This window comes from Echiichthys vipera (genome assembly GCF_963691815.1).
Source record: "Echiichthys vipera genome assembly, chromosome: 8".
Classification (NCBI taxonomy): Eukaryota; Metazoa; Chordata; class Actinopteri; order Perciformes; family Trachinidae; genus Echiichthys; species Echiichthys vipera.
In genome coordinates this window covers 12,963,751-12,989,203 of record NC_139833.1, presented here as the reverse complement: position 1 = coordinate 12,989,203, position 25,453 = coordinate 12,963,751, and the positions used below count along the sequence as shown (strand labels likewise).

The 25,453-nt window shown below is 40.1% G+C and overlaps 2 protein-coding genes across 2 annotated transcripts; one reads left to right on the top strand and one right to left on the bottom strand.

Annotated features, from left to right (window-relative positions):
- Positions 1–152: 152 nt before the first annotated feature.
- cyth2 (cytohesin 2) lies at positions 153–10,606 on the top strand. Its single transcript, XM_083918445.1, has 12 exons — positions 153–302; positions 2,425–2,575; positions 3,099–3,165; positions 3,253–3,371; positions 3,463–3,543; positions 3,766–3,878; positions 4,415–4,563; positions 4,681–4,792; positions 5,471–5,547; positions 6,255–6,326; positions 6,440–6,594; positions 6,773–10,606. The coding sequence occupies exons 1-12, from the start codon at positions 236–238 to the stop codon at positions 6,858–6,860; spliced, it is 1,251 nt and encodes a 416-aa protein (XP_083774571.1). The 5' UTR covers positions 153–235; the 3' UTR covers positions 6,861–10,606.
- A 1,590-nt stretch (positions 10,607–12,196) lies between these two features.
- LOC310950562 (neuronal pentraxin-2) lies at positions 12,197–16,651 on the bottom strand (the record flags this gene model as incomplete). Its single annotated transcript, XM_083918441.1, has 5 exons — positions 12,197–12,406; positions 12,581–12,760; positions 13,556–13,809; positions 14,436–14,946; positions 15,971–16,651. The coding sequence occupies 5 exons, from the start codon at positions 16,649–16,651 to the stop codon at positions 12,197–12,199; spliced, it is 1,836 nt and encodes a 611-aa protein (XP_083774567.1).
- Between the last annotated feature and the right edge of the window lie 8,802 nt (positions 16,652–25,453).

Below are 25,453 nucleotides of genomic sequence, written 5' to 3'. Positions count from 1 at the left end.
AATGCATTAATGCCATGATTAAAGCAGAATTTATCTTTGCATTACTAAATATAAGATTGTATTTTGAAAAGCCACTGACCGGAAGTCTACTACAAGAAAGTAAGACATCGCTTCCGGTGTCGCCACCTTCTTTGTCTCCGGCCCTTCAACACTTCGACACCAGGGGTTGTCTTATTTTCTCCCCTTTAGTTTTGAGGATATATTTACACATATATCCCTAGTTTTCTGATATTGAATGACAGTCGACTCTGAAATATTTATGCCTAAAAGTAAAGCGCCAAAGATGGATGACCTGGACTACAGTAAGTGGGTTTACTAATGAGCTGCTCACACAGGCTACCGCGAGCTAACTGTGGCTAACGGTGGCTAGTGGAGCAGTTTATTTGCTCGGGTGTGACACAGTTGATCATTATTATAAACATGTGTATGGAGTTATTCACCGTGTACCTTTTATCACCTATTCCGAAAACTGTGGATGTGCACGTAAAACCACATCTTGGTTAAAATGAATCGTAAAGACGCATTAGCTTAACCTGGCGACAACTAAATATTGATTGCTTCACTGTGTGCTCGAGAACAACGTTTCAGCAGACGTGTGTTGGCATTCAACACCCTGATCAGCCTTCAGGTTTCACACGAGCTTGTTAAAATTGGACTAAACTGTTGAAAACCTCCTTTTATTTGCCCTGGCTGCTGTGGCATAAATCAGCCCGCACAGTGGACCCAGACTGTGGGCGTGGCTGGTGCCTGGAGCAGCTGTTTGTTTTTGCAGACTAAACGCACACACTGGGGGCTGTTGCACGAAGCCTAGACAGGGGATAGGGCAAGGGTATTCCCTCTGTCCTGGTTTGCTTTATCCATGACTCGGTTGCACAGAAGTAGAGGCACATAAGTTACCATGGAGATGCATTCTGTGGTTAGCCTGGTTTGATTAATCCTGCAGCTGTATCTGTTCAGTCAGCTGTCACTCCGACCAGAAATCTAACTTGTTTCACAACTATTTCATGATCTTTTAGCCCATTTAATTTGTTATTAGTCATGAAAGTACCAGGGATACATTGTGTGTGTATACATATAAAGATAGCTATACTGGAGATCAAATTTAGAGAACTTAGAGAATTATAAATACTTGATTTATTCTGAAATATTGTTGTTTTTTATTGTTTCGAATTTGATAGAATATCTGCTGTGGCTATATCACTGCTGTGCTAGCATGTTTTTTTTTTTAAATAACCAAGGCATTTCAACCAAAACCTTTATTTTCTGAAAAAAGCTGTGAGCAAAATTAGAGAACACTTTCAGATACCTCCCAGTTATTGGTAATATTCTGACGAGCCGCTCTAGGGTGACTGAAACCCTGAGACAGCAGGTTGTCCAGATGGAGGCTAAGGGGACGACCCTCTCGGCCATCGGAGAGAGGTTGGGCGTTCAGTCTGTGATTTCAAGACTATTTAAAGGACACAGATTCATTTTAGTCCCTCAAAAAGGCCGGTCATCCACGTAAAACAAGTGAACGAGAGGACAGGATTATGCAAAGACTCTCAGTCATCAAGGTGAATATCGTCCAGTACCGACGTTAGGCTGATAAATCTGTGCATAGTCTAGATCACAGTCCCTCACAGTGGACACTTTTCACAGGGACTTCTTCAGCAGTAAGTAGTTGCAATGAAACAGTTCACAGTGAGCAGCACAAAGGAATAATATTGTGGTATTTACTGAAATCTTAAATACAACTTAAACATATTGCATGGCTTGACACCACCAGTGATCATCATTTAAGTTGTAAAAATTAAGTCCGACTGCCTGACTCTACGTTTTACAGCAGCCATGTGTATCTGTCTATGTTGGACTCTGTTGAGTCCATGAAGTGTTCGTCTGCTCAATTCGTGGATAGTATCACGGCCCGTCCAGTGTTATCGCTCTGATACGCTCTGATTGCAGTAACAGGAGAACGTTGATTTTCAGTACTTTTTCACAGATTGCTCAAACAGGTGCAATAAGGAGATAAAGGAATAGGTCAAGGAAAGGTTAGGAGGGACCAGAAAGGGAAAGATAAGGAACCTGTTAAAAAGTGTGGTGTAGTAATGTAACTTTGATTTTAAAATGAATAGGCTTTTATCTTTACAAAAGAAAAACACTCAAGTGTTCTTAACCAGTGCCTTTCCAATGTATTTTTATATTCACCTTTGATTACTGCTGCTACTACCCCACTCCTCTCTACTTTCCATTGTAAGATATTGATAGAATGAATTAGTCATGACCAAATAACAATGTAGTTCTCAAAATAGTTGTGCTTGATGGCTTTTTATGTTGCTAATAAAGACACAATCAGCCTTAGGTTGTAAGGTCACAGTCGCCTTTTTTTTTTTTTATATCTGCTGCAGCAGCAGTGATGCAGTCATTCTTCTTCTCTTCCCTTTACAGTCCCAGTAGACCTGAGCCCAGAGGAGCGCTCTGAGCTTGAGGACATCCGCAGGAGGAAGGGCGTCCTGCTGCAGGAGATCCAGAGACTCAGAGAGGAATTAAGAGAGGCAATTCTGGAGGTGGAGGGGCTGGAGACCAGCACAGAGGGCAGGTAAGAAGAAAATGCACAGTAACGCGCTACAATACTGCAAGCAATATTGGGTTTGGTGTTTTTGCACAGACACAAAAATAACAAGAGTTGGATTTCTTCATCGCCACAGTATGATGAGATTTTTATTTCACCATTCCCCAACACATTATCACTTACTGTTTGGCAACTTCATGACTTCGTTCCCTGTGATTTGTTGCATTTTTATGACTTATTGGCCTTATGCCTTATTGACTTATGCCTTGTTTCCCCCCTCCACTTTAATGCCTCATATTATTGCACATACAAGTTTTGTTGATCTTTAGTTGACACTATAGTGTTGTCATTGATGGATATTGATTGATTAATAAATAGCCTTCTTTAGAACGGACATTTAACGTGTATAGTTTTTAACATTGTATAAAAAAAGGTGATATTTCAGCTTTTGGCAGTCAAATGGAATAATAAATTCTGGGCTGTTAAAATGATTGATAAGGAGGTGTGATGTGAATGCCCTAAAATATATTATATTATTTTCTCTTTGCAGTAAAACTCTCCAGAAAAGTAGGCACGTGGCAATGGGGAGGAAGAAATTCAACATGGACCCCAAAAAGGTAAAACTCTTCAATAGCTGTACATGTCTTCTCAGTCTTCACTCTGCCTTAGATGTGAGGTGACAGACTATTTTTCTTTCTCTGCAGGGCATTGTGTTTCTGGTGGAGAATGAGCTGCTCAGACACACTTCAGAGGACATCGCTCAGTTCCTCTACAAAGGCGAGGGCCTCAACAAGACTGCTATAGGAGATTACCTTGGAGAAAGGTGCTTGGTCTTTTCAAAATGATCTCCTGTCCCTTTTCTCTTTTTGTGCCAGTCGTTTTTTAACTCTGATCTCTGTGTTGCTGTTCCGCAGGGACGACTTCAACATCAAAGTTCTCCAGGCTTTCGTTGACCTCCATGAGTTTACTGATCTCAACCTCGTCCAGGCCCTCCGGTAAGCTGTTTTGTTTTGTGCCAAGGACAAATCCTCTTGAATAGTGTCCAGACATTCTCTGGTAAACAAAACCTATCCACACTGGAAAGTCCCACTCTCACTGTCACTTCAGGTTATGGAGGGGAAATATATCCAAGCGAGCAGTAGCGACTGTATAACTCTGCCTTGATTGTCAAATTTGTTCTCTCTGACTTGACCTCACACTCAACCTGCTTTCTGTAGACAATTCCTGTGGAGTTTCCGTTTGCCTGGCGAAGCCCAGAAGATTGACAGAATGATGGAGGCCTTTGCTCAGAGATACTGCCACTGCAATCCTGGCGTCTTCCAGAGCACCGGTAAACAATTCACAATTACTCCACATTTTATTTACGGTAGTTGGTGTAGGAAAAAAAGGTGATCTGTTGCCAAGGTAATGTAGGCTGTTTTAACTTCTGTGTGTGGTTGGGAGCTGTCCCCTTAAATCAAGCTTTATTTTCCTACGATGGATCACAGGAAGGGGCACTTCCTAGAAAGTGTTCACTCACACAAACAACAAGCCCCTTTCCAGAAATGAACAGATATGAAAGCCAGAAGAGGCTGCCAATTCGTAGACATTGTTTTTCAATAAAACCTTTTTGTGTTTTGTTTTTTTGTTTTCTTTAATCATTTCCTTAAATTGTTTGAGATGAGGTTCAGTACTGCCAAACTTTGCCATGTTTTCAGAGAGAGGGGATGGTAGCAGAAAGCAGGGGTGTAGCACAAAATTCTTGACCCTGAACATAGATGGTCCCCATGGTCCCCTCTCTGCACAGCTGTTCAACCTAGTATCTTTGGGGGCCCTCCTCACCTAAATCCACTGTATACTCAGTCCTTCTCTCTCTCCTGTTCACAGACACATGTTACGTTCTGTCATTTGCCATCATTATGCTGAACACAAGCCTTCATAACCCAAATGTGAGGGACAAACCTGGTGTGGACCGTTTCATCTCGATGAACCGAGGCATCAACGAGGGGGGAGACCTGCCTGAGGACCTGCTCAGAGTACGATGAGCTCAGCATTTTTCTTTTCCTTTGGAGATGGCTAAGTGACAATTAACATGAATCCAGTAAGGAGATTCTTTGTGAGTTTATTTTTTTCTATCTTGTGTGTTGTTGCAGAACCTCTACGACAGCATTAAAAATGAGCCATTCAAGATCCCAGAGGACGACGGCAACGACCTGACGCACACCTTCTTCAACCCGGACAGAGAGGGCTGGCTGCTCAAACTTGGTGAGATGACGCCCGTGAGGCCTTTCTGCTTTGAGTACTTCTACCCTATATGTTCGCTTTAACACTGGTCTCGTACTATTAAACAAACCAACTGTCAATAATCCAGACGTCAGAAGTGTTAACGATCATTGAGAAAAGAAAGTGATATGTTCTGTATGCTAGTCTTCTCTCTTGAGGCTTTGTGCTATAATGAACCTGCCTTCCTGTCTCTGAGGTTTGCTGGCTCTTTGCCTCCACTTGAATTGTCAGCTCACAGTGTTTTCACATTTGAACAAGAGACTCACTTTCTTGCGTCACAGCAGTCTAAAAAAATCTGATTGTTTTCTTTTGCATGGCGGGGCCTGTGATCTCTGTGTCACTAATATAATCTCTTTCTCGTCCTCCTCCCTGTCTGTCTCTCTCTCTTTCTCTATTTGTCCTCTGTCTTCTTCTAAATCCTCCGGTCCCCCTTTTTGTCTCTGCTTCCTCCCTGCGATTTCCACCCTCTACTGCCGCTGCTTGTTTTCTCAGGAGGTATGTACTGACAGTTGTTGTAGTTAAAAAGTTTTTAAAAATAGCCACATAGTTAGCTGTAAGAATATAGAAATTGTAGAATAATATCCCCTCAACTTTGACCCCCTGAGGGCATCTTTTTCCTCTCCTCTCACTCATCCTCATAACTGTGTTCTTGTGTTTCAGGGGGACGGGTGAAAACCTGGAAACGGCGGTGGTTCATTCTCACAGACAACTGCCTTTATTACTTTGAATACACCACAGTAAGTCTTTGTGTCCACTTGACATCGCCAATCCTTGTACAGTAGTAGTAGTTTCCTAACAGGGTGTTGTCGCTGTATTTGCATGAGCTTTTCTAAGGAAAAAGGGGCATTGGTGTGTCATCTTGCAATAAAATGTGATAAACTTTAGGATTGCAGGCCACTTGAAAATTGTGTTGTGTATTTGTCAAAGCTAAAAGAAGTTTGGTGACTGAACCACAGGATGAGATGCATAACTGTGTTAATCCCCAGAGGACAAACTGGTTTGATTGCCCATGCACAATAGTAACAAAAGAGACGAGTCAGACTGGTCCCAAGAGACGACATATCAATGACCACAATGCTAACACAAACGCATATTCCAAGAGGACTTTAGTGTAGCTCAGGATCGTACCTAGCCAAAAGGTTAAAGAATACACTATTGATTGAACACTTACTGAAATGTTAGTCAGATGTGATTTACCTAAGAACTAGATTATATATTCATTTCTACTGTACCCTGGCCTATGTTATTGTTGAGTTAATTAACTTTTTTTGTGGGGGAAAAACAACTTTCACTAAAAATAATTAATCCTCCAATTTGGGAGTTTTTAACAAAAATAATGCTGGGATTGCTTGAATTTCTTTTAATAATTGCGCTCTCAAATTCCTGTTGGGACTGATTCAACACAATAAAGGTATTTGAATATTGCCCTAATCTTCACTAACAGGATAAGGAACCACGGGGTATAATTCCCTTGGAAAACCTTAGCATCCGTGAAGTAGAAGACCCCAGAAAGCCTGTAAGTTTGCATTTTTGCTGTATGTTTTGAGCAAATTATTATATTTATAGAAATTCACGATTTACTGTTTATTGCAATTGTTCATCCAACTTCCTTTTCCTTTCTTCCAACAGAACTGCTTTGAGCTGTACATCCCAAACAACCGTGGTCAGCTGATCAAGGCGTGTAAGACGGAGGCTGATGGGAGAGTAGTGGAAGGAAACCACATGGTGTACCGTATCTCCGCTCCCACACCTGAGGAGAAAGACGAGTGGATCCACAGCATCAAGTATGTAAATGGAAATGTAGGATAATGTCACGGGAGTAGGGTAGTGGTAGACAGTTTAGAAATGTGGTAGCCTCTTGTTTAAAGTGCTGTCTGGATGGTACATGTGCCTTTTTTAAATGTATACTTTTATAATCCACCCCACTCAATAGTAATACTCACTTGTTTGCCACCTTTACAGATCTGCCGTCAGTGTTGATCCCTTCTATGAAATGCTCGCTGCCAGGAAGAAACGCATATCACTGAAGAAGAAGGAGGAGCAACCGTAGAGTATTCCCTTCAGTCTCTCCCCGTCTTCCTTTGTCCTTCTCATCCCTCCTTCCAACACTGGACACATGTTTTCATCCCTGCTCCTCACTACCTGTTCATAAGTTTTATTACCACTCTTTCCCCGGTCCCCAAACACATCCTCTCCCCGATATGGGGACTATGTTTACCAGACTCTCGAACGCCACATTTAGAGCGAAGCGCTCACCCACTGTGGCGGCCTCTTGTTGTTATCTTGGTTCTTAACACTACTGCTGTTTTTTTCAGCTCACTGTCTTCTCACTGGTTCAGCAGTTAGGTGAACTGTGAAGCATGTCTTAGACCATATCCACACTAATGTTGGTGATTTCAAAAATATATTTTTTCCTGGTTTGGCCTTTCATCCGCATTTAGGCAACTTCTCAAAACGTTTCACAAAAATTCACAAATGCTGGGAAACTGGGTAGATGCTAGAATGTAGTGACCAAACGAGCTACCGAATGAAACGGTCAGACTGCGCAAATGTCAACACTTAAGTTAGCACCTAGCTAGCTTTTGAAGGGTCAGCTTAAAATACAAGGTTTGGGGTATGGTTGCATTTAGTTACTTATAGAGTTCAGTGTTTCTGCTAGGTTTCCAGACGGAAGGATCACAATTATACAAGCAATAATTAGAGCCACAGTGCAAACTCTGTTTAAATCGGTGTATTGCACAATTACCTATACCCGACATGACAAAATGTCTTATAAATAATCGTCCAAATAATGTTCAGAACAGAAACAGTCCAAAGTTAAATCTAAAATCACTTTTCAGTTTCAAGCACAACAAAAATAAAGAAAATCAGTTCAGTTTTTTTAATTCTGTCTTAGTTTTTTTTTGTAGGAGTGAATCCTCTTCTCAAACTAAATAAAGGATCTCTAATAAGTTTCAGTTTCGTTTTCCCCGTTAGCAGTGGAAACTTTCCCCAAACTATTTAACAAACTATCTTTGAACAAGTGAATCCCCAACGATGTCAGAGTTTTCTGAGAATTGTAAACACGCGACCATGTAGAGAGGGAATTTACATACTGTCTCTTCATGGTTGTGTATAAATAAGATAAATAACATAAGGCTGTTTAGTTTGTTTACTCGAGAAACGGTATAGAGCTGTTCTATAGGAAAGGGATCCTTAAATGACTTCTGTTGTTATCTGACGCTATTCAGAAAATACAATTAAATACATTTTACTTGACTTTGCAGGGAGGCTGGGGCCCCCTAATATAATGGTAGGGCAAACACTGGACTTTTTAAATGGAATTCCATTGCGAGGCAACAGCCTTATTAACTTCCTGTTTCTATAGGTTGAGTCACGACTTTGGTCTCATAGTAGCATGGTTCCAATCACAGCCTGTGGGTTGACGCCTGCGCAGTATGCCCGTGTTGTCGTCCGGTCACGTCATTCTAGCGTCTACCGTGAGAATGGAGGGTTTAATAATGTTATGATTGTTGTGATCTCAGTCATCTGTGTGTCTTAATTTGTTTTTGAGAATCTTCCTACTTCCTCATTGACAGTTGACTTTAAAAACCGCAGACAGTGGCTCAGCAGAAATATATAAAGCTGCTGGCTGAAGCAGCTCGTGCATGCTTCAGAGAATAAATGTGATATTTCTCTATATGTAAGGCCGACTTTTAGACAATGCTAGTGGACTGAAATCTTTTAAACGTATCTTTTTGACGTCTGTTTGCATTAGTGTGAATATGGTCTTATTCAGGGTTAGCAGGCAGCCTCACTGCTCTTGAAGTCTTCTTTCACACATATAAGGAGAAATTACCTTTCTCGGGTGTGCGTACCCTGGCGGGAAAAAAATGTGAATTCAATATTCAAACACTAACAAGATTTATTTTCAGTCAACGTTGGTCAGAAAGGAATCAGCTGAAGTCAAAGTGTAAAAGGATTTCAGATTACTGAGATGTGCCCATTGCTTCCTGTCATACCCTTAATAGCTTTGACACACATTACTGCTGTCTACACGTAGACACTGTATCAATTATGTGAGGAAAATGTCACTGTCGTCAAGTTACGGTCCGGTCTCACAACAGAAAGGTTGCTTCACTTGCGGTATTAATGTAGACACGTATGATGAGTTTCTCTCCTTCCAGATAGCTGCTTGTTTCAGCTCACCGAGACAATATATATGTTCTTAGCATGTTTTTTTTACATGTTTGAGCAATAGCAGAGTAAACCGTAGTTCCAGTCTGCAGGCTTGTTTACAAGTCCTTTATAACACTATACTGAGCAACGATCATCACATCCTCTCAGATGTAATGTTCTAGCATGCCACAAATCATTTCCTTCTGGCTCAACAACACTACAAGACGAACATCGACATCTCTCAAAAAAGTAATAACTCTGTCAGACATTTAACTGTTAGAGCTGGCTCTGTCCGCTAAAGCGAGTTTCAAAAATTACGAAGGCAGCTCATTACAATGTACACTTTTTGTAAATAGATGTTAGCATATTTGTTTACGATACACATAGAAATGATTTAATTTATTCTTTATCTTTTGTTAAAATCTGATTTTTGTACGAGCTACTGTAGGACTGCATGTTGATAAACGGAGGCGTCAGTCGTAGATACCGATGCATCGCTGATCATGCTAGTGCACTGATTTGAGAAGTATTAGTGTTCCCTGTTGACTTTGAAATTTTTGCATTTAATATGGAAGTTGATTTATGCATAGAGTAAATTGTCTTAATTGTAGTTTTTTGAGAAAATGAGAAGATATTTCGGAGATGTTTAGTGGTCTGATTTATCTCTTGACCATCCTGATGGTTTTTGGAGTAAACCAGACTCTGTAAAGCACAAGCAGTAATCATGAGTTAAACTAACATCCAGTTTTTGTTTCATTAGCTGTCCAGTGTCCACTTTAAGGGAGAGGAAGCTGAAATTTAAATTTTCCATCATAGCAAAGTGATAGAAAAGAAGAGACAACAAAACAAGGAACACTAACAAGGCTTTCAGATGTAATGAATCAGTAACACGTTTAGATTTATGTCCAGTGATAGATTTGCTTGACATCCAGTTCATAAACGTATTACTAGTAGTTTATTGAATTGTCCTCTTTTTTAGATGGTTGTAAAAAATAATTGTCTACTGCACTTTATCAATTTTAGCATTTTGGAGAAAATGCTGTTACTCTGACTGACAATACTCTGTAGCACCCTCTACTGGTGATCTTACACACTGCAATATGCTGGAGGACGAACCATGAACTGTGTAGAAATATTGTATTGCACCACCACCTGGTCAGGGCCAGTTATAGCAGTTTCTGATCGACTTGTGTAGTATTTGTTCACCTGATGATAAAGATCATGTTGTTTGAAGCTGAATTGGGTATTTCCTCTTGGATCAGAACGCCTTATTTTAAAGACACAGTGAGTGATTGGTCCTTCAAATACAGATCTAAGATTGCCTTTTACTCTCCTGCTTCATCAAACTGACAAAGGCCAAACTTTATAACTCCATGCGTCTGCACGACACATGGACTGTCTTTTGGCCTTCACTTTCTGGGTATTCTTGAAGTGCAAAGTTGCCAAAAAACACTGTTGGGACAACAAATGTTTCCACCAAAACAAAAATAATATAATGAACACTGAAATGATCAGACTGAAACTAGGCTTCTGTTTCTGAACCCACCTCTTTCAGAAAATGTGTTTATTTTGTATTTATTTATTTTTTATTTACTGTGAGGTGAAGATGGATAGATCATCTGTAAATGTAGCAAAATGAAAACCACAATACATTGGTGCCAGTAAACTACTGTGTAACAATAAAAGGTAAACAAATGATGGAAATTTTGTATGTGTTTTTGTTTCTTCTGGGGTATTTGTCTCACTTTTAAGTCATCTTTATTTATATAGCAAAATATTACAAATTTGGGATTGGATGTTTTATTGGCAAAGCTAGCAAATGTGATGAGGGTGTTTGCAGCTGTAATACATCAGCCACCCTTTGTTTTATGCTAATTAGCATTTTTTAGCATGCTAACAAGCTAAACCAAGGCGGTGAACAACATTATATCAGGCTGTAAAAATGAATACATGCCAAACATCAGCATGTTATCAATGTTAGCGTGGTAATTTTAGCATTCAGCTCATGGCAAGTCAAAGGAGACTGGTTGAAGAAATACAGAAAGAAGAGAAGTTTCGCCTGGCGTCGTTTGCGCAAATTTCGCTCGCCTTCGTTCGCCCCGCCGAACAGTTCCGGGATACGCTGTAACTTTCTCCCAAGTTCACATGAAGTTGAAACATTTAGAAGATCCAGGAAGTTTGTAAGTAGTTGAGACACGTTAGTATGCTTATCAAGTTGCGTAGTTCATTAAGTCTTGTGTTGTGTATCTGATTAAAGTTATTTAGCTTCTATTTAACTATGTTGTAGCCTCATAGTTTGCCAGTTGACCTGTAGGTTTGAGCTTGATCTCCACAAACAACAAAAAAAAGATTACATGTATTTTTTCACACTTTTATTCACATGATTTGAAAAAAACAAAACAACTTAATACATACAAATCTAACCTAGTTTGAATTCAGTGCTTTATATACAGTACATTAACAAATATACAATCAAGGCCAGATCATAAGACATTAAAAAGCCACAGTGCATTGACTTGGTCACACAAAATACATGATTTCAAAAAGATGCATCTAATTTAGTGGGAGAAAAATAAAAGGGATAAATGTCAACGCCTTTTAGAGCATTATAAAGGTAAGACAATGTTCAATATTTCTCCCAACATAAAACATCAACCTATCTATGACACACAGATTATTAAAGTTACAAAGTGTAACGAGAATCCATTCTATATTTTCTTTGGTAATTTAGCTGTATATCAGTGGACACCTTTTTTTTAAAAAAAAAGGTGCATCCAGATTAAAAAATAGTAACACACTTCTATGGGTATCAACATACAGTTTGTCACTTCACCACAACATAACCCATGTAAGGTCTGCTAGTTTCATCACAGACCCTACAGTATTATATTTTATTAACAATATGACAATATGTCACATACAGCACTTGTCTGTTCAAAATCAAACACTAGCTCATGATTACAATAGAGGCTAAAACCTAAGACCCAAGACCACTACGTCCCTACACAGTCTCTGTAAACACAGACAAGACTTTATTTTTCTTTTTAAAGAAAAGTCACTGATTGAATTTAAAGGAAGGCATTGAGTTGGTGCCACTGAGTGATCATCATCATGAGAAATAAGTCAAAGAGAATTTTGCTTTTTTTCTTGCACCTTTTGATGTATGATTAATGTTCTCAGTACGTTCCATGATATCTCCAAGTTCTTCTTCCTCTATGTCACTGCTTTTCAGTGACAGGGTTCAAAGGGGTGTTTGGCGACACCTCCCTGAAGCTCCACCTCGGACTCGGACCAAGCGATGACGTCTCCTCTGAGGTGGCTGCTGCAGGAGGCCAGGCTGTAGATGTCACCAGCATTCAGGACGTGTGACCACATGTGCAGGTCCGACATCTCACCCACAAATGATTGAGTGGCATCAAAACGGCCCCCCAGAGTGTCCTGAAGAAGAGAGAAACAACAGTCGCTGTTAATGTTAATCACTGCTTTCAAAAATTCTAAACAATCTGTGAACAAATACAGGCACTTAATGGCACGAAGAACCACCTTTCTCTCTATTCAAAGGCTCCATTCCTGCAATGTGCATCTACAGAGAATGACTCTTTGTTTTTTTACCTGTTCCTGTCCCAGGATGAAGACCCCTCCAGGTTTGATAGGGTGCCAGGGAGAGAGATTTGACCCAGACCCTCTCTGCACTCCGTCCTGGTAGGCCTCCCACTGTCCGTCCCTTGTTGTCCAAGTCACACAGATGTGGTGCCACTTCCCGTCACCCAGAGACAGAGGGAGAGTCACAGCCTGGGGGTGGGAGAGTGAAGAAGGTGAGACACTAATATAAATACATTGTGAGGTAATACAGATAAGTACAGAAGCAAGAATATAGTTAATTTTAAATAGTGCAAATATCTCGGTGTGATCTGCAGCCTATAGACCTCAAAGTTGTAAACAAAAACCGTTAACTTCCTGTTGCAATGAATGTGAATGACATCAGCTGACCGAAAGTTTACATGGAGCATGGCTGTTGCCTAGCAATGGAATACCACTGAAAAGGTCTTTTCATCTCATTAACTGAAAGGTAAACACTATAAATAATGCAGGGAATATGCAGTGTCTTCCTTCAGCAGGGACCCCAACAGGCCCTGACCTATTGCTGTCCACTGCATCCTCTTGTAAAGTCATATGCAACATTTAAGATACTTTGAAGCTGTTTAGATAGCAGGTACATCTCAGAATTTGCAATTACGTGTGTAATTTTTAAAGTATATCTCTAACATTGAATATTTATAGTTAAACATGTAACAATAAAAGATAATTCATCATAATTTAAGACTTTAACAATTAAAAACTCTTCTAAACGGCCACTTGACTGTGACCCAACAACCAAGCAACCAACCGTCAGACTCTGATTCAAATCCTGATTATTGCATGAAAGAATGTGACGTCACCCTTTTCTAACCCTCCTCCCACTTTTAAAGCAAGTTGAAAAAAAGAAAAACAAATATCTACTCCTAATGAGAAAATTAGTCTTAACACTGCAACCACACACTGAGTTTAACTCACAGTGCTGCAGTGTTTCTATTCATCCTCCCTCACCTTGTCATCGATCAGCAGCTCCATGGGGTTGTTCCCCCACTCGATGAGCACCAGTTCATTGGACTGTCCAGGTGCCGAGTAAGAAAAGGGCGTCCCCAGGCCAGGCCCCACGCCCGCCCTGATCCGGAGACACAAAGTCAGAGCGAAGATCTCCTGCAGCAGCGTCTTCTTCATCCGCCCGTACATGTAGTTGGTTCTCATGGGGAAGCTGATCTGGAAGTCGTCAGGACTCTTAGACTTTTTCCTGTTGGAACCTGTTTTTGAAGAGAAATAACAACAAAAACAATCTCACCATGAGGTTCATTTAGTTACTGTTCTCTTGAGCTTTTGATCGTATTATATGAGCTTCCTCAGTAGAATAAGTTTACCCAGTTGTTGTGAAATAGTATTTTAGATGTTTAAATATTAATGAGTGATTTAACCACATCAATTGGTTGGCTTAAAAGTTTAAATTCAACTTTTACTGTTGACCTTGAGCAGCGGACAAAACGATCTAAGGTCTCAAACATCCATTTAGTAGCTGTTCTGGAGCTTTTGATCATCAAATCGTTTTGTCAATGTCCAAGGTCAAAAATGAGCTTTGAAACTTACTTCAAAGTTGTCTTTCATAAAAATGTTAGAAGATAATGAAAGAAAGAAAGACACATGGGTGTAAATATGGATCATCCAAAACAATGGTTTTTAAACGAAAATAAAGGGGGAAAAATCACAAAAAAAGCTTTTTTTGTGCAGGAAAATGTACCATTTTGTTTTGCAGCTGGATTTTTCCACATACTGCAAGATTTCTCACTTATACCAAATGCTGCCTCATTAATAGAAACTTGACAGACGGTAACTCATTGGGTGTTAGGAGTGAGTGCGTGCTACTGTGGTTGTGTACCTGCGAGTTGCAGCTGGTTGAGTATTGTTTCCAGTTTATTTGAGTGGTAACCAGTCCGTGGCCCCTGTTCTCTGTATCCTGTGTGTAAAAGGTAACTGTGACTGTCTGCTTCATTACTGTGGTCATCATCATTATCATCATCATCATCCTCATCATGGTGGCCATCATCGTGGTCGCCATGGCCACCGCCTGCATCGTGGTGGTCGTTATTGTGGCTGTTATCGTGATGGTCGCTGTGACTGCCATCGTTGTGGTCATTCGGGTGTTCGTCGTCATGGTGATCGCCATCATGATGGTCGTCGACATGATGGTCATCGTCATGATGGTCGTCGACATGATGATGATCGTTGTCATGATGGTCTCCGTCATCTCTGTGGCTGCTGTCGTCATCGTGGTGGTCGGGGCTGCTGAGGGTTGAGGTGCGATGGTGCAGCTGCTGCTCCAGAGTACTGATCTTCCTCTGAAGCAGCTCCTTCAGGGAGCTGGAGTAGGTGATGGATGTGTTCCTCTTCTGCTGAGGGAGGTGAACAACACACAAATGATGTCTTGATAACAATGAGCATTTCCTGCCGCTTAAATGTGTGGCCTGTGCTCTCTAATTACAACAGAGAGGACAAAGACTTTGGGGTGCTTTGGCACAAACTGATCCAAAGGACTCATGTCAGCATGTGTTAGTCTGTCCCCCATAAGACTAGGAGCACTTGTGTGTCCTCTGCACTTCTTTGCCTGCTATTTACACTCAGTAATAATCTTTTAAAGGTCCCATAATGTGAAAAGTGAGGAAGACCCAGATACGATGACCAATCAGAGCCGACTGGGCTTTTTCAGGAGGGGGTCGTAAAGAGGCCGGCACTAAACTGAAGTGTTTCAGACAGAGGGTGAATGCAGGTATGTAAAATACAAGCATGACCCTGAAAACGAGTGTATTCATTGTGTCTTCCTTTATCTATGTCTGCTTCCCTGTCTCTCAGGTAATCCAGGCTTTGTCCATGTGCGTGCCCTGATTACCAGTCTGTCGAGGGAGATCACGATAAGTACCGCTGATGTTAGACTCGTGCCACCAACTACCCTCTTCTCTACACACTCTAGAGCTCCTGACATCTGTCTGTGATCACGATCCGTGGAGAAGAGCCAGCGGAAAAGGAGATATAAATGTACAAAGAGAGTGAAAACAGTGAGTAACTAAAGAGAAGCCAGGACCAAAAGCTTGTTGCTGCTCTGAGTGACTCTCTTGCCAATGTGGTTAATGGCTTTATGTCATTAAGTATTCATTGTTCCTTTCTCTAAAGTGCTTAGTGGGCATACTACTTTGGGACTTGATTATTTGGCAAACAACCCGGTGAGGCCAGCATTAATGGATACAAACAAGGAAAAGTCTTATCAGGGCACGCTGCACATCTCAAGCCTCCCTCTACTTCCAGGACTTTCCTATTCATCAACTGTATGATATTTTCTTTAAAACCTTTTCGTTAATGCACCTTTTCTTTCTTTCTATTGTTTTGTTTGCAGGTAGAAAAAGTCCTTTTGCTGCTCACCTGCAGGTTGTCCAGCCTCTCCTTCAGCGCCTGCAGCATCCTCTCCATCTGCTCTGGTGATGATGTGATGTCCCCCGGTGTCACATGTTTATCCTTCCCCTGGTGGTTGCTGCTGTGGCCCCCATCAGATCGTTGCCCCCCCACAGAGGGGTGGTGTGGTGAGTCTGGTATGAGGTTTCCATGGTGACCCTGCTGGTTGCTATTATGCCCATTGTCGGTGTACGTGTGATGACCAGCCACCCCTGCGTGGTGGGAGTGCGGGGCTGTGCTGTGGTGCTCGTCGTGAGGGGTCGCTCCCCGTCCGAGGCCCTCGCACAGGGTGAGCTTGGCCGTCAGCTCTCTAATGGTCTCCCTCTGGTCCAGGATGGTCTCTTTCTGCTGGACAAGGCTCTCCCTGAGGTGGAGGATGGTGGCTTTGGCCTCTTCGCTCGCCCCCCACCAACCAGCAGGTGGTGCACTTTGATGGCCTGGTCTGCCAGGCCCTGCTGCCCCTACTCCTGGACCCCCTGTAGGGAAGCATGCAGGGTCTGCATCCGCAGGGATAGGGGTGCAAACAAAGCGTGGGTGGGATCCGTAGTCAGAGTCAAACCCTGAGCTGGCAGATACAGGGCAGGGGAGGAGTGAAAGTAAAGAAAACACAATGGGAACAAGGGACATGTAAAGTGGCTGAGAGTTCCTCATAATCTTTATCCACAGTTCAGCCAGTAAGAAGAAGGAGCTTCACTTCAAAATGTGTTATGCCCGTCGAAGAGAAGGTTGTGTTGACTTCTTTGTTGTTGGAAAGGAGACATCAGGGAGCATCTTCACAAAGACATCCATCCACAAAGTATCCACTCATCTGTGACGAGAAAATAGAAATCACGGTGTTGTCTTTTATCTTCTTTGCACGCAACAGAGTTAATCTTTCGCTCTCTCCGTCACTGATGGATGGAATAAACCTGTAAAACAAAACATCAGATTTTAGACAAAGGTCTTTTAGTAGCATCCACAGAGGGTGGACATAAAACAATCACCTGTACAGCGAGGCAGCTTTTTATTGAGACTGTGTCGGACTGTGTTGCTTCAGCTCTATTCCTAAATATAAGGCTGCAGTCTGTGGTGGTTGTGTTGCATTGTATTTTCAGGTCGATCTAATATTTTTGCCCCAGTGGCCTATATTTGTTATAGTTAGTCAGCGTCCTTAAACAAAAAGAGCAGTAAGAAGAGACACTTTTAAACCAGGGGGACCAATATAAAAGGTCTTCCGTCCTCAGCAGGATGTGATAGTGGATGAACACCTCAGCGTGACGTCTCTGGCCTCAGTTAGCTGCAGACCGTCTGACCAGTAACCATACATGGCATGAGCATGTGCCAAAACAACCAGAAGCTGTCCAGACAAGGATTAGTCCAAATCAGAAGTGTGACATCCAGACCGGCCCAGATGAAAACACTTTTGCTGGTGCCTTTAATGTGAGTCACTCTGATGGTTAGAGACCCATTCAATCTTTTATTTAAAGATATGAATTCACCAGTTGAATTTGGTGGTCATTTAAGTGTTTGACCTGGAGAATGATTATTAAAAGCAGTGTATTCAGAATCAGAATGATCTCTAAACATTTGTATTATATACATCAACATAAATTCTTGCCCTCTGTAACATGTCCTTTATTATACAGGGTCGGCATTTTCAAATGGCACACACGCGACGTGGCAGCTAAACCTCAGTGACCACCTGTTGCTCCCAGTGACCAGCCTCTACAGTGTGTGTGTGTGTGTGGGGGGGGGGGGGGGGTAGTTCACATATGATTCACTGTACTTTATCAATAATGTAACAGAGTGGAAAAATACAAACAAATGAAGTATGTTGTTTGACAAAGATGGTGACTGCCTTCATAGAAACCTCCTCAAAATTCAGTTAAATATTTATTGATCTGCAGAAACTGGAGAAGAATAATAACTTTGTTTTCTAAAGAAAATTGCGATCCCTTTTTGTGAGAATGTTCTTGTCATTATAAAAAAATAAACATCCTTTGAGCTGAAACAAGTTCTGTCTCTGCGATTCCTGTTGCACGGGGCTTAGAGTAGAGGCAGATGGTCGAGGTTCAGAACTGTGTCACACCCAATCACCACAGTTTAGCCCTGAGTTTTTCACCCGCAGGTCACTCAATTAGCCTAATTACAAACAGTTGTTGTGCTACCTTAGCCATGGATAAGTGGGCTTTGAGCGTGTGTGTGTGTGTCTGTGTGTGTGTGTGTGTGTGTGTGTGTGTTAATCCATGGTGCACACGGGTCGTGCACCATCCCGGCACCATATGGTCATGGTGGATATTTAAGTAGTGCAATTAGTCCCAAATTAATAACTGACAGCATCAGCTAGACTTGTGATTAAAAAGACAGTTTGACTCTGACAAACAAAACAAATTACTCCCTATTTGTAAACAAACAGATTAATTCTAGATACCGAATTAATGGTGTTTAATCTATAAACATCCCATTGCATTACAAGATTAATGTCAACATTATCTTTGGGGAGTGAGACTCTGACAAAATAAATTAGTGGTTTAGAAACAGGCTACATTATCTTCTAGATTATGTTGTATATTATGTTTTGCATGTTCTATTTTATGTTTAATAATAACTTCACTAATACATAAGTACATGTGCAATATATTCCAATAATAATATAATAAATAATGCATGGCCGAGCATTATTTATTATCTAAATTAACATAGGTTAGGAAAAAGCAGGAACTTACAATATACAGTATATATTTTATTCTACCCTCCATACTCTAGTTTATGGTCACGACCAGCTAGACATGTTAGAGGAGAGTGAGTGAGAATATTATATTTTCATTTATTTTATTTCATTGCCCCTTAGTTGGAATCTAACAAACTTTTATTAAACATCCATTAAACAAAATATATTGTAATTATTCCAGTTACACTTCACTTTACTTGTTTCAAATCCTTTCATTTTCCTTGAGAACTAAATGAAACTCTTGAGAAAATCAAAAATATGTGAATCTGTAGTTTGCACCTGGGGCTGAAAGCTCATCGCTCACTGTAAATTGTTTGTTTAATGCAGTTCAGCCAAATGTGATAGATAACCACGTCAGAGATTTCTCAACTGCATTGAGTTACTGCAGACAAAAAAAGACAGAGTCAATCAATAAAAATAAAAGTAAAGGCTTTGAGTATGTCTAACTGAAATCAACAGTCCCAAAACACATTTCTTTCTTCTGCAGTTGATGCACGTCAACCCGTTTTAACCACACAGCCTGAGTTGTTTCATGTCGTATTTTAATAAACAGAACAGAAATACTTTATGATCCCCACGGGGAAATTTGTTTCTTTACAAATGATCGATACTTGAATCAAAAAAAGAAATGTTTCACTCAATAGAACAAAATTAATAAAATAGAATAAGAATATGTAAACATATGTACATTCTGCAGCAGTAAATATAAACATTTCTATGAAAAAGTTGCAAGAAATAGGTAAATGAGAATGAAATATGTGCATTATATTACTTTAGTAACAATACGTGGAAGATACAGATTAATGCTGAAATGAAAATATACTATTGTGCAGTATATTGTAAATGCAGCATTAATACCACTAACCAGAGTATAATGTTGGTAAACTGGGGTATTGCAGTTGCAGTATTATTGCCGCATTCTTCACAATAATATTAAACAGTTGAATATATAAATAATGAGTAACCAGGTGAAATAACAGGTGAATGATCAACTAATTAGGGTTTTTGTTTCTTTGCTTCTGAATGGTAAACACAGAGCCACCCTGGCATATTTGTTGCATACCGTTGAAGTATTTGAACCAATAAAAGGCAACGTTAACACACTGTTCCAGTTAAATGAACACTTTAAAAGCATCCTTACCTTGGAGTCCCTGTGAGTGCAGCGTGTGTATCCCCACTGCAGCGACTTAGTCCTCCTCACACTCTGATCAGATTGAGAGAGATTTACTCCATACGAGAGCACAACTCTTTCTACCCCTCCTTTATTGTCTCAACCTCTCTTTTCTCTCCTTCTCTCCTCCCCTCTTTCAGCTGTGTTGTGTTTTTCTTGGAAGACCACACCTCTTTTCCTGCCAGACTCTTCTGACTCTTTGACATCTCGCTCACGGCTCCATCATTTTTATTTCTATCCTGGAAATGCTATTGAATTGAATTGAATTGAAATGAGTTATATATTACTCTGCTCTGAATCGTTTATTTGACCACTGATTTCCTCTCTAACAGGACACAATCATTGGCTCAGCTCCTCCGGTGCAACGTCACACAGCTCACCTATCTCACCACGGGAGTAATTGGCCCCATTAATTCCTCGTCTCTTCCAGTCTGACTGACAGCCAGGGGGAGGCAGCGGCAGGACAGCAGATGGCTGTTTTAAGGTCAAAGAAAATCTCACAACAAACACACGATGGATCCAGCACGTTGATAACAGGACAGACATCCACACATTAACATTAGATACCAGACTCAGACACACTGGCTAATCTACCACGACAGGAGCAATAAAGGGTCAGATGAAGAAAGATGAAGAGACAGTAAGACATTCTCCATGTGAGTTTATTTCCAAATCATTTCCTCGCAAAGAAGACTGTCTTCGAGACGCCTGCACAAATAGCTCCCATCAGGAAGAGTGCCCCGAAGGTCAGGCTCTGTAGACTTTAAATACAGATAGCACAAACAGCCCAGCTGGTAGGACGTTCATATCAGAACACAACGGTGACTTGTCCTATGTTTTGAGTTACTCAGAGTCATAATTATACATTTTTTCCGTCCCACTCCTCTGGATATTAAAACCTCATTACCACCCTGGCTGTTGTTACTTTTATTCTTCATTATCTCAAATTAGCTGGCAGTGTTTTATCAGATCTGCTGCCAGTGGAAAACAGGCTAATCCCGTGGCTAGACCTTGAGTTAAGATTGTTTCTGTCAAACTCCTGCAAGTTGACTTTTTTCCCGACAAAATTAACAGCTTGCAATCCAACTAATGATCAGAGCAGTTTAGACAAAAGTGCACGTTAACTAAAGCAGCCTGATTACAAGAGATTTCAGTTAATTCAACATGTGTTAAGTGTTCAGGGTTAGGAGTGAAAAGAGGTGGAGTCAAAGTTTGCACCCCAGCTCTGCCTTTAATTGTCAGTTTCCCTGAGGTTTATTTCATTTATAGGCCTATGGCATTTTGAAATGCAAACAGGTTTTGCACCTTAGCATACAAGCATGAAGACATAGACGTGCTTTCTCTCTCCTTTTCTTCCTCCACAACCGGTCAAGACATATGTCCGTCCTCCATAGAGTTGGGTCTGTTCGACGTTCTTGCCTGTTAAAGGGAAGGGTTTCGTTGCCACTGTGTGCACAAGATTGCTGCATTAATACTGTATATAATAACTATCATAATTATTACTACTTTTATTAAAGATAAACTTTCTGCTGCTCATGGAGGAATTGTTGGGTCTATGTAAACCATAATTAAGTCATATAGTGTGGTCTGTAACTTCTCTATATGTCACAAAATATGTACAATCCCATCTCAGTCCCTTAACTCACCTTCACCTCCTCATTTGTCATTTAGGTTTAAGAGACGCAGCCTTTCACACGGTTCCCCCTCATCAGTTCACCTCCAGAAGAGAGTAAGTCTTTCTAACTTACATATTTTTACATACTTCCTACACGTGGTGACACTTTGACACCTGTCCTTGTCTCCTGGGCAGGGCATTGATCTTAGACACTGTCTGTCTGTGACACATTTGGACGCAGTAAAATCAAGATGGAGATAGATGTGAGAGATGTGTATGAGTCCATCTTTATTGTTTAATAGGTCAGTGTGAGTCTGATTCTCCTGTCTGTCAATCTCCTTAGCACGTATGAATTAAGTGCAGAGGAAGCGAGCCAACACAAACAGCTTTACGGCTCAGGAAGGACACCAGACACCAGACACCAGACACCAGACACTCCGACGTTCGACCCGCAACAGCTACTGAGTAGACACACTTTGATCGGTGATTGATTTTGTGAACTTGAAATCTCAGGCACCCCTCAAGGGAATTTGTTCAACCATGCCACAAACGTCTTGTCTGATCTGATTAGATTTTGGAGGTCAAAGGGTCACTGAGACCCTTTTTTTTGGTCCATAACTCAAGAGTTTCTACACTAATTATGACACAATTCTAACAGGAAAAAATGATGAAGTGAGGACTTTTTATATCCAAAAGGTCCAAAGTCAACTCCACTGTGCCATTTGGTCGGATACTGATTTAGTTTAGTGTAGCTCTTCTGTGCTGCAGGGAGAAGATGTGTGTGAAATATCCAAGTTTCGCTCCCAAAACACACTTTATATATTTGATTAAATGCCTTTAAAGTCTTCACTCGTTTATAATTGATCCTGGACAGTTTGGACGTAACCTGAGACTTGACTGGTTGGTTGAGGCACACAAACGTGAAGCACTAATTCTAGTTTTGTCGTGGATTGGACTTGTTCTGGTCGTGTCAAGTAATACAGAAGACTGTTAGTATCATTTCAGTGGAGGGGCGATGATGTGGTGCGCGGGCATTGCACACTGTAAAGTAACACCTGAGCATCTAAATGTTTCATTTATGGCTTTAATTCAAAATTGAAACATTCAAATCAATGTTATAAATGACACATGTTTATAAAGGTGTGTTTCTGTTCCTACCTCCTTATTCTGGTCTTTATTGTTTGTTTGTTTGTTTGTTTGTTTTTACAGATGTAGCACAGTGTAACTCTGCAGTCTGCACTTGTTGCACCAGACTGTCTGTTTAGTTTAATTCAGGGGAAGTGCTGCAGGAAATTAGGTCACACCATCGCCACCACCTGGGAAAAACCTGCAACTGCAACACAAGACAGCTTCACTCGGAAACTTGAATATCCAGTGGTGTTCAAAATGCTTGCTTTAAGGGCTCTATTTTATAGGCTGATTTTAGTGTTTTTCCACTGAATGAATTTAACTTTGACTACTTTTAGACCAACAGAATAATAAATAAATAAATAAAGGTTTTAGCATTTCCACTTTGTCCCTGCAGTGTGGGACAGCTTTGAAAATACTAAAGTGTCAGTACTTCAGGGTCACAGCCCTGGTAAAACTGTACTTGAGTAAATATACTTAGTTACTTCCCACTAATTTGTGAAAAAAACTATGATTAAAGGTATTTTGATATTTAATTTATTAGTAATAAAGTAACCAACACAGTAAAAGTCCTACATTCACAATCTCTTTTTTATCTTTGTGATTCCTTACAGTAGTTACTGTACAACATCATAGTAGTGATACATTTGATTAAAAGGTTTAGGAGTATATCTATAGATATATATATATATAGATATATCTATTTATATATATTGTATATAAAGGAAATAAAAGAGAAGAGAGAGAGAGAGACAAAAAACATATACATTTTTTAAATGATTAAAATATACTTAAAGTACCAAAAAAAGTAGCTCATTATGTAGAATGTCTTTTTCAGAATAACATATATTTTATATTACTGTATTATAATAATTGATGCATTTATGTGTTCATCACTTTAATGTTGCAGATGGTAAAGCTGGGCCTAGTTGTAATATACTTAAACTTCTGGATAGCTCAACTTACATAACCAGTTATTAGTTGATGTTTTATGCTTAAAATAAATTCAGTGGCTTAAAGAAAATTACAACATTTGCCTCTAAAATGTAGTAAATGTACTTAATTACTTCCCGCTGATCCTGACCTCTCCTCTGCAGCACCTTTATTTCTGACGTAGCCTTTAATCTTCTCAGCAGTTCTGTACTTAAGTACAATTTTGAGGTATTTGTACTTTACTTGAGTAAAAATCCATTTTAATCTACTTTTACTGCATTTACTCTTTTTACTCCACTACATTTATTTGGTAATGTAGTTACTAGTTACTTTACAGATTCAGATTATTACAACAAAATGTTATCAACAAACGAAATACATGGTTATAGATGAAGTTACACAGCAGTATATAAAGTCAATAAAATCAGCCCCACATTCACCAGCTACAACATTAAAGTGATATTTTATTTATCTACCAATAATTATAATCTGATGATGTATTATTCTACATAATTTGTACTTTTTGTACTTTAAGTATATTTTGATGCTGATACTTTTGTACTTTTACTTGAGTAACATTTTGAATTCAGGACTATACTTGTAACAGAGTATTTCTAGGTGTGCTATTACTACTTTTACTTAAGGATTAAGGATTTGTACACATTTTTCAAGGTCAAATTCAAGCACTTTCAAGTTCCATTTTCCAGCTTTTCCAGCACTTACAGCTCATGTTAAGTCCATATTTCTACAAAAACATAGCCTACATATTAAAAAAATAAAATTTCACTTTTTAAAATCACGTTAAAACAGACTTTATTATGCTACAAAACATCTAAAAATACTATGTGGTATCAGAAGGATAATAAATGTAAACAATTTAAATGTATATTCTTGGCCATTTGTTGTGAAAGAAATACAAAATTCAAACATTTTCAAGTACTTCAAGTACTCATTCTCCTCGGTCAGGTAAGGAACAGTGGAGACACTGTGTCCTGAGAAAAGTGTCACTTTATATCACTTATATCATCACTGCCTCACTTTATTTAGTTGTACGGTAACTTAGTTCAGTAAGTAGTATGCTGCTACACTTTTAACAGTTAACACTGTTATCACTTATTTAGTTTGTACTTATTTTATTCAATATGCTACTAAACTATATTGTATATACCTACGTGTAACCACAATGTATGTTGCACCACATTTAGTTATAGTTTGATTTATTTTATGTTAGCTTTATTTTGATTTGATTTATGTTAGTTCATTGTTACTCTGATCCTTTTCCATCTTTGTATTGAAACTGTTGCACAATAATTTCCCTATAATAAAGCTTAAATAAAGCTTCCTGAATCTTGAATCTTGAACCTAAATTCAAGCATTTTTAAAACCTTGAAAACACAATAAAACCACATTAAAGCCCTGTGAGTACTCCGTGCGCCCCTGACACTAAGTGCAGGGCCTCCTGCTCCTCTAATGTCCTCCTGTGAGAAAGGGGAGCAGCAATATGTGATGGCCCGGGTGTATGTGGGCCAGTGACAGGCCTGCATGTGCACTGCTCTCTGTCTTTGGCTTAAAAAGTCCAAGTCATTATTCTCCCCTGCTCTATTCAGCCGAGGTCCCGTTGGCTCATTGTTATTCTGCCCGAGTGACAGAGAGAGAGGGAGGCTGGCTGTGGTCTCCAACGGCGGGGAGCTGGTTGCACTGGGGCGGGGGTTTTTGTCGGTGCTTTTTTTTTTTTTTTCTGGCCGTTTTATTGCGGGCGTGAAGGCATGTTGATAATCGGCTCAGTAATGAGGAGAGGTACTGAACGGCACCAAATATCTGACCCCGATTCCCGGGAGTAGAGAGAGAGAGAGAGAGAGAGAGAGAGAGAGAGGGAGACAGAGAGAAAGTGCGAGA

What these genes read in the sequence shown, in the direction of transcription:
- cyth2 (XM_083918445.1), top strand. Translation starts at nt 236, where the DNA reads ATGACAGTCGACTCTGAAATATTTATGCCTAAAAGTAAAGCGCCAAAG. An exon ending in GGAGATTACCTTGGAGAAAG is followed by an intron (nt 3,372 to 3,462) that starts GTGCTTGGTCTT and finishes GCTGTTCCGCAG; the next exon opens with GGACGACTTCAACATCAAAG. An exon ending in GGGCTGGCTGCTCAAACTTG is followed by an intron (nt 4,793 to 5,470) that starts GTGAGATGACGC and finishes CTTGTGTTTCAG; the next exon opens with GGGGACGGGTGAAAACCTGG.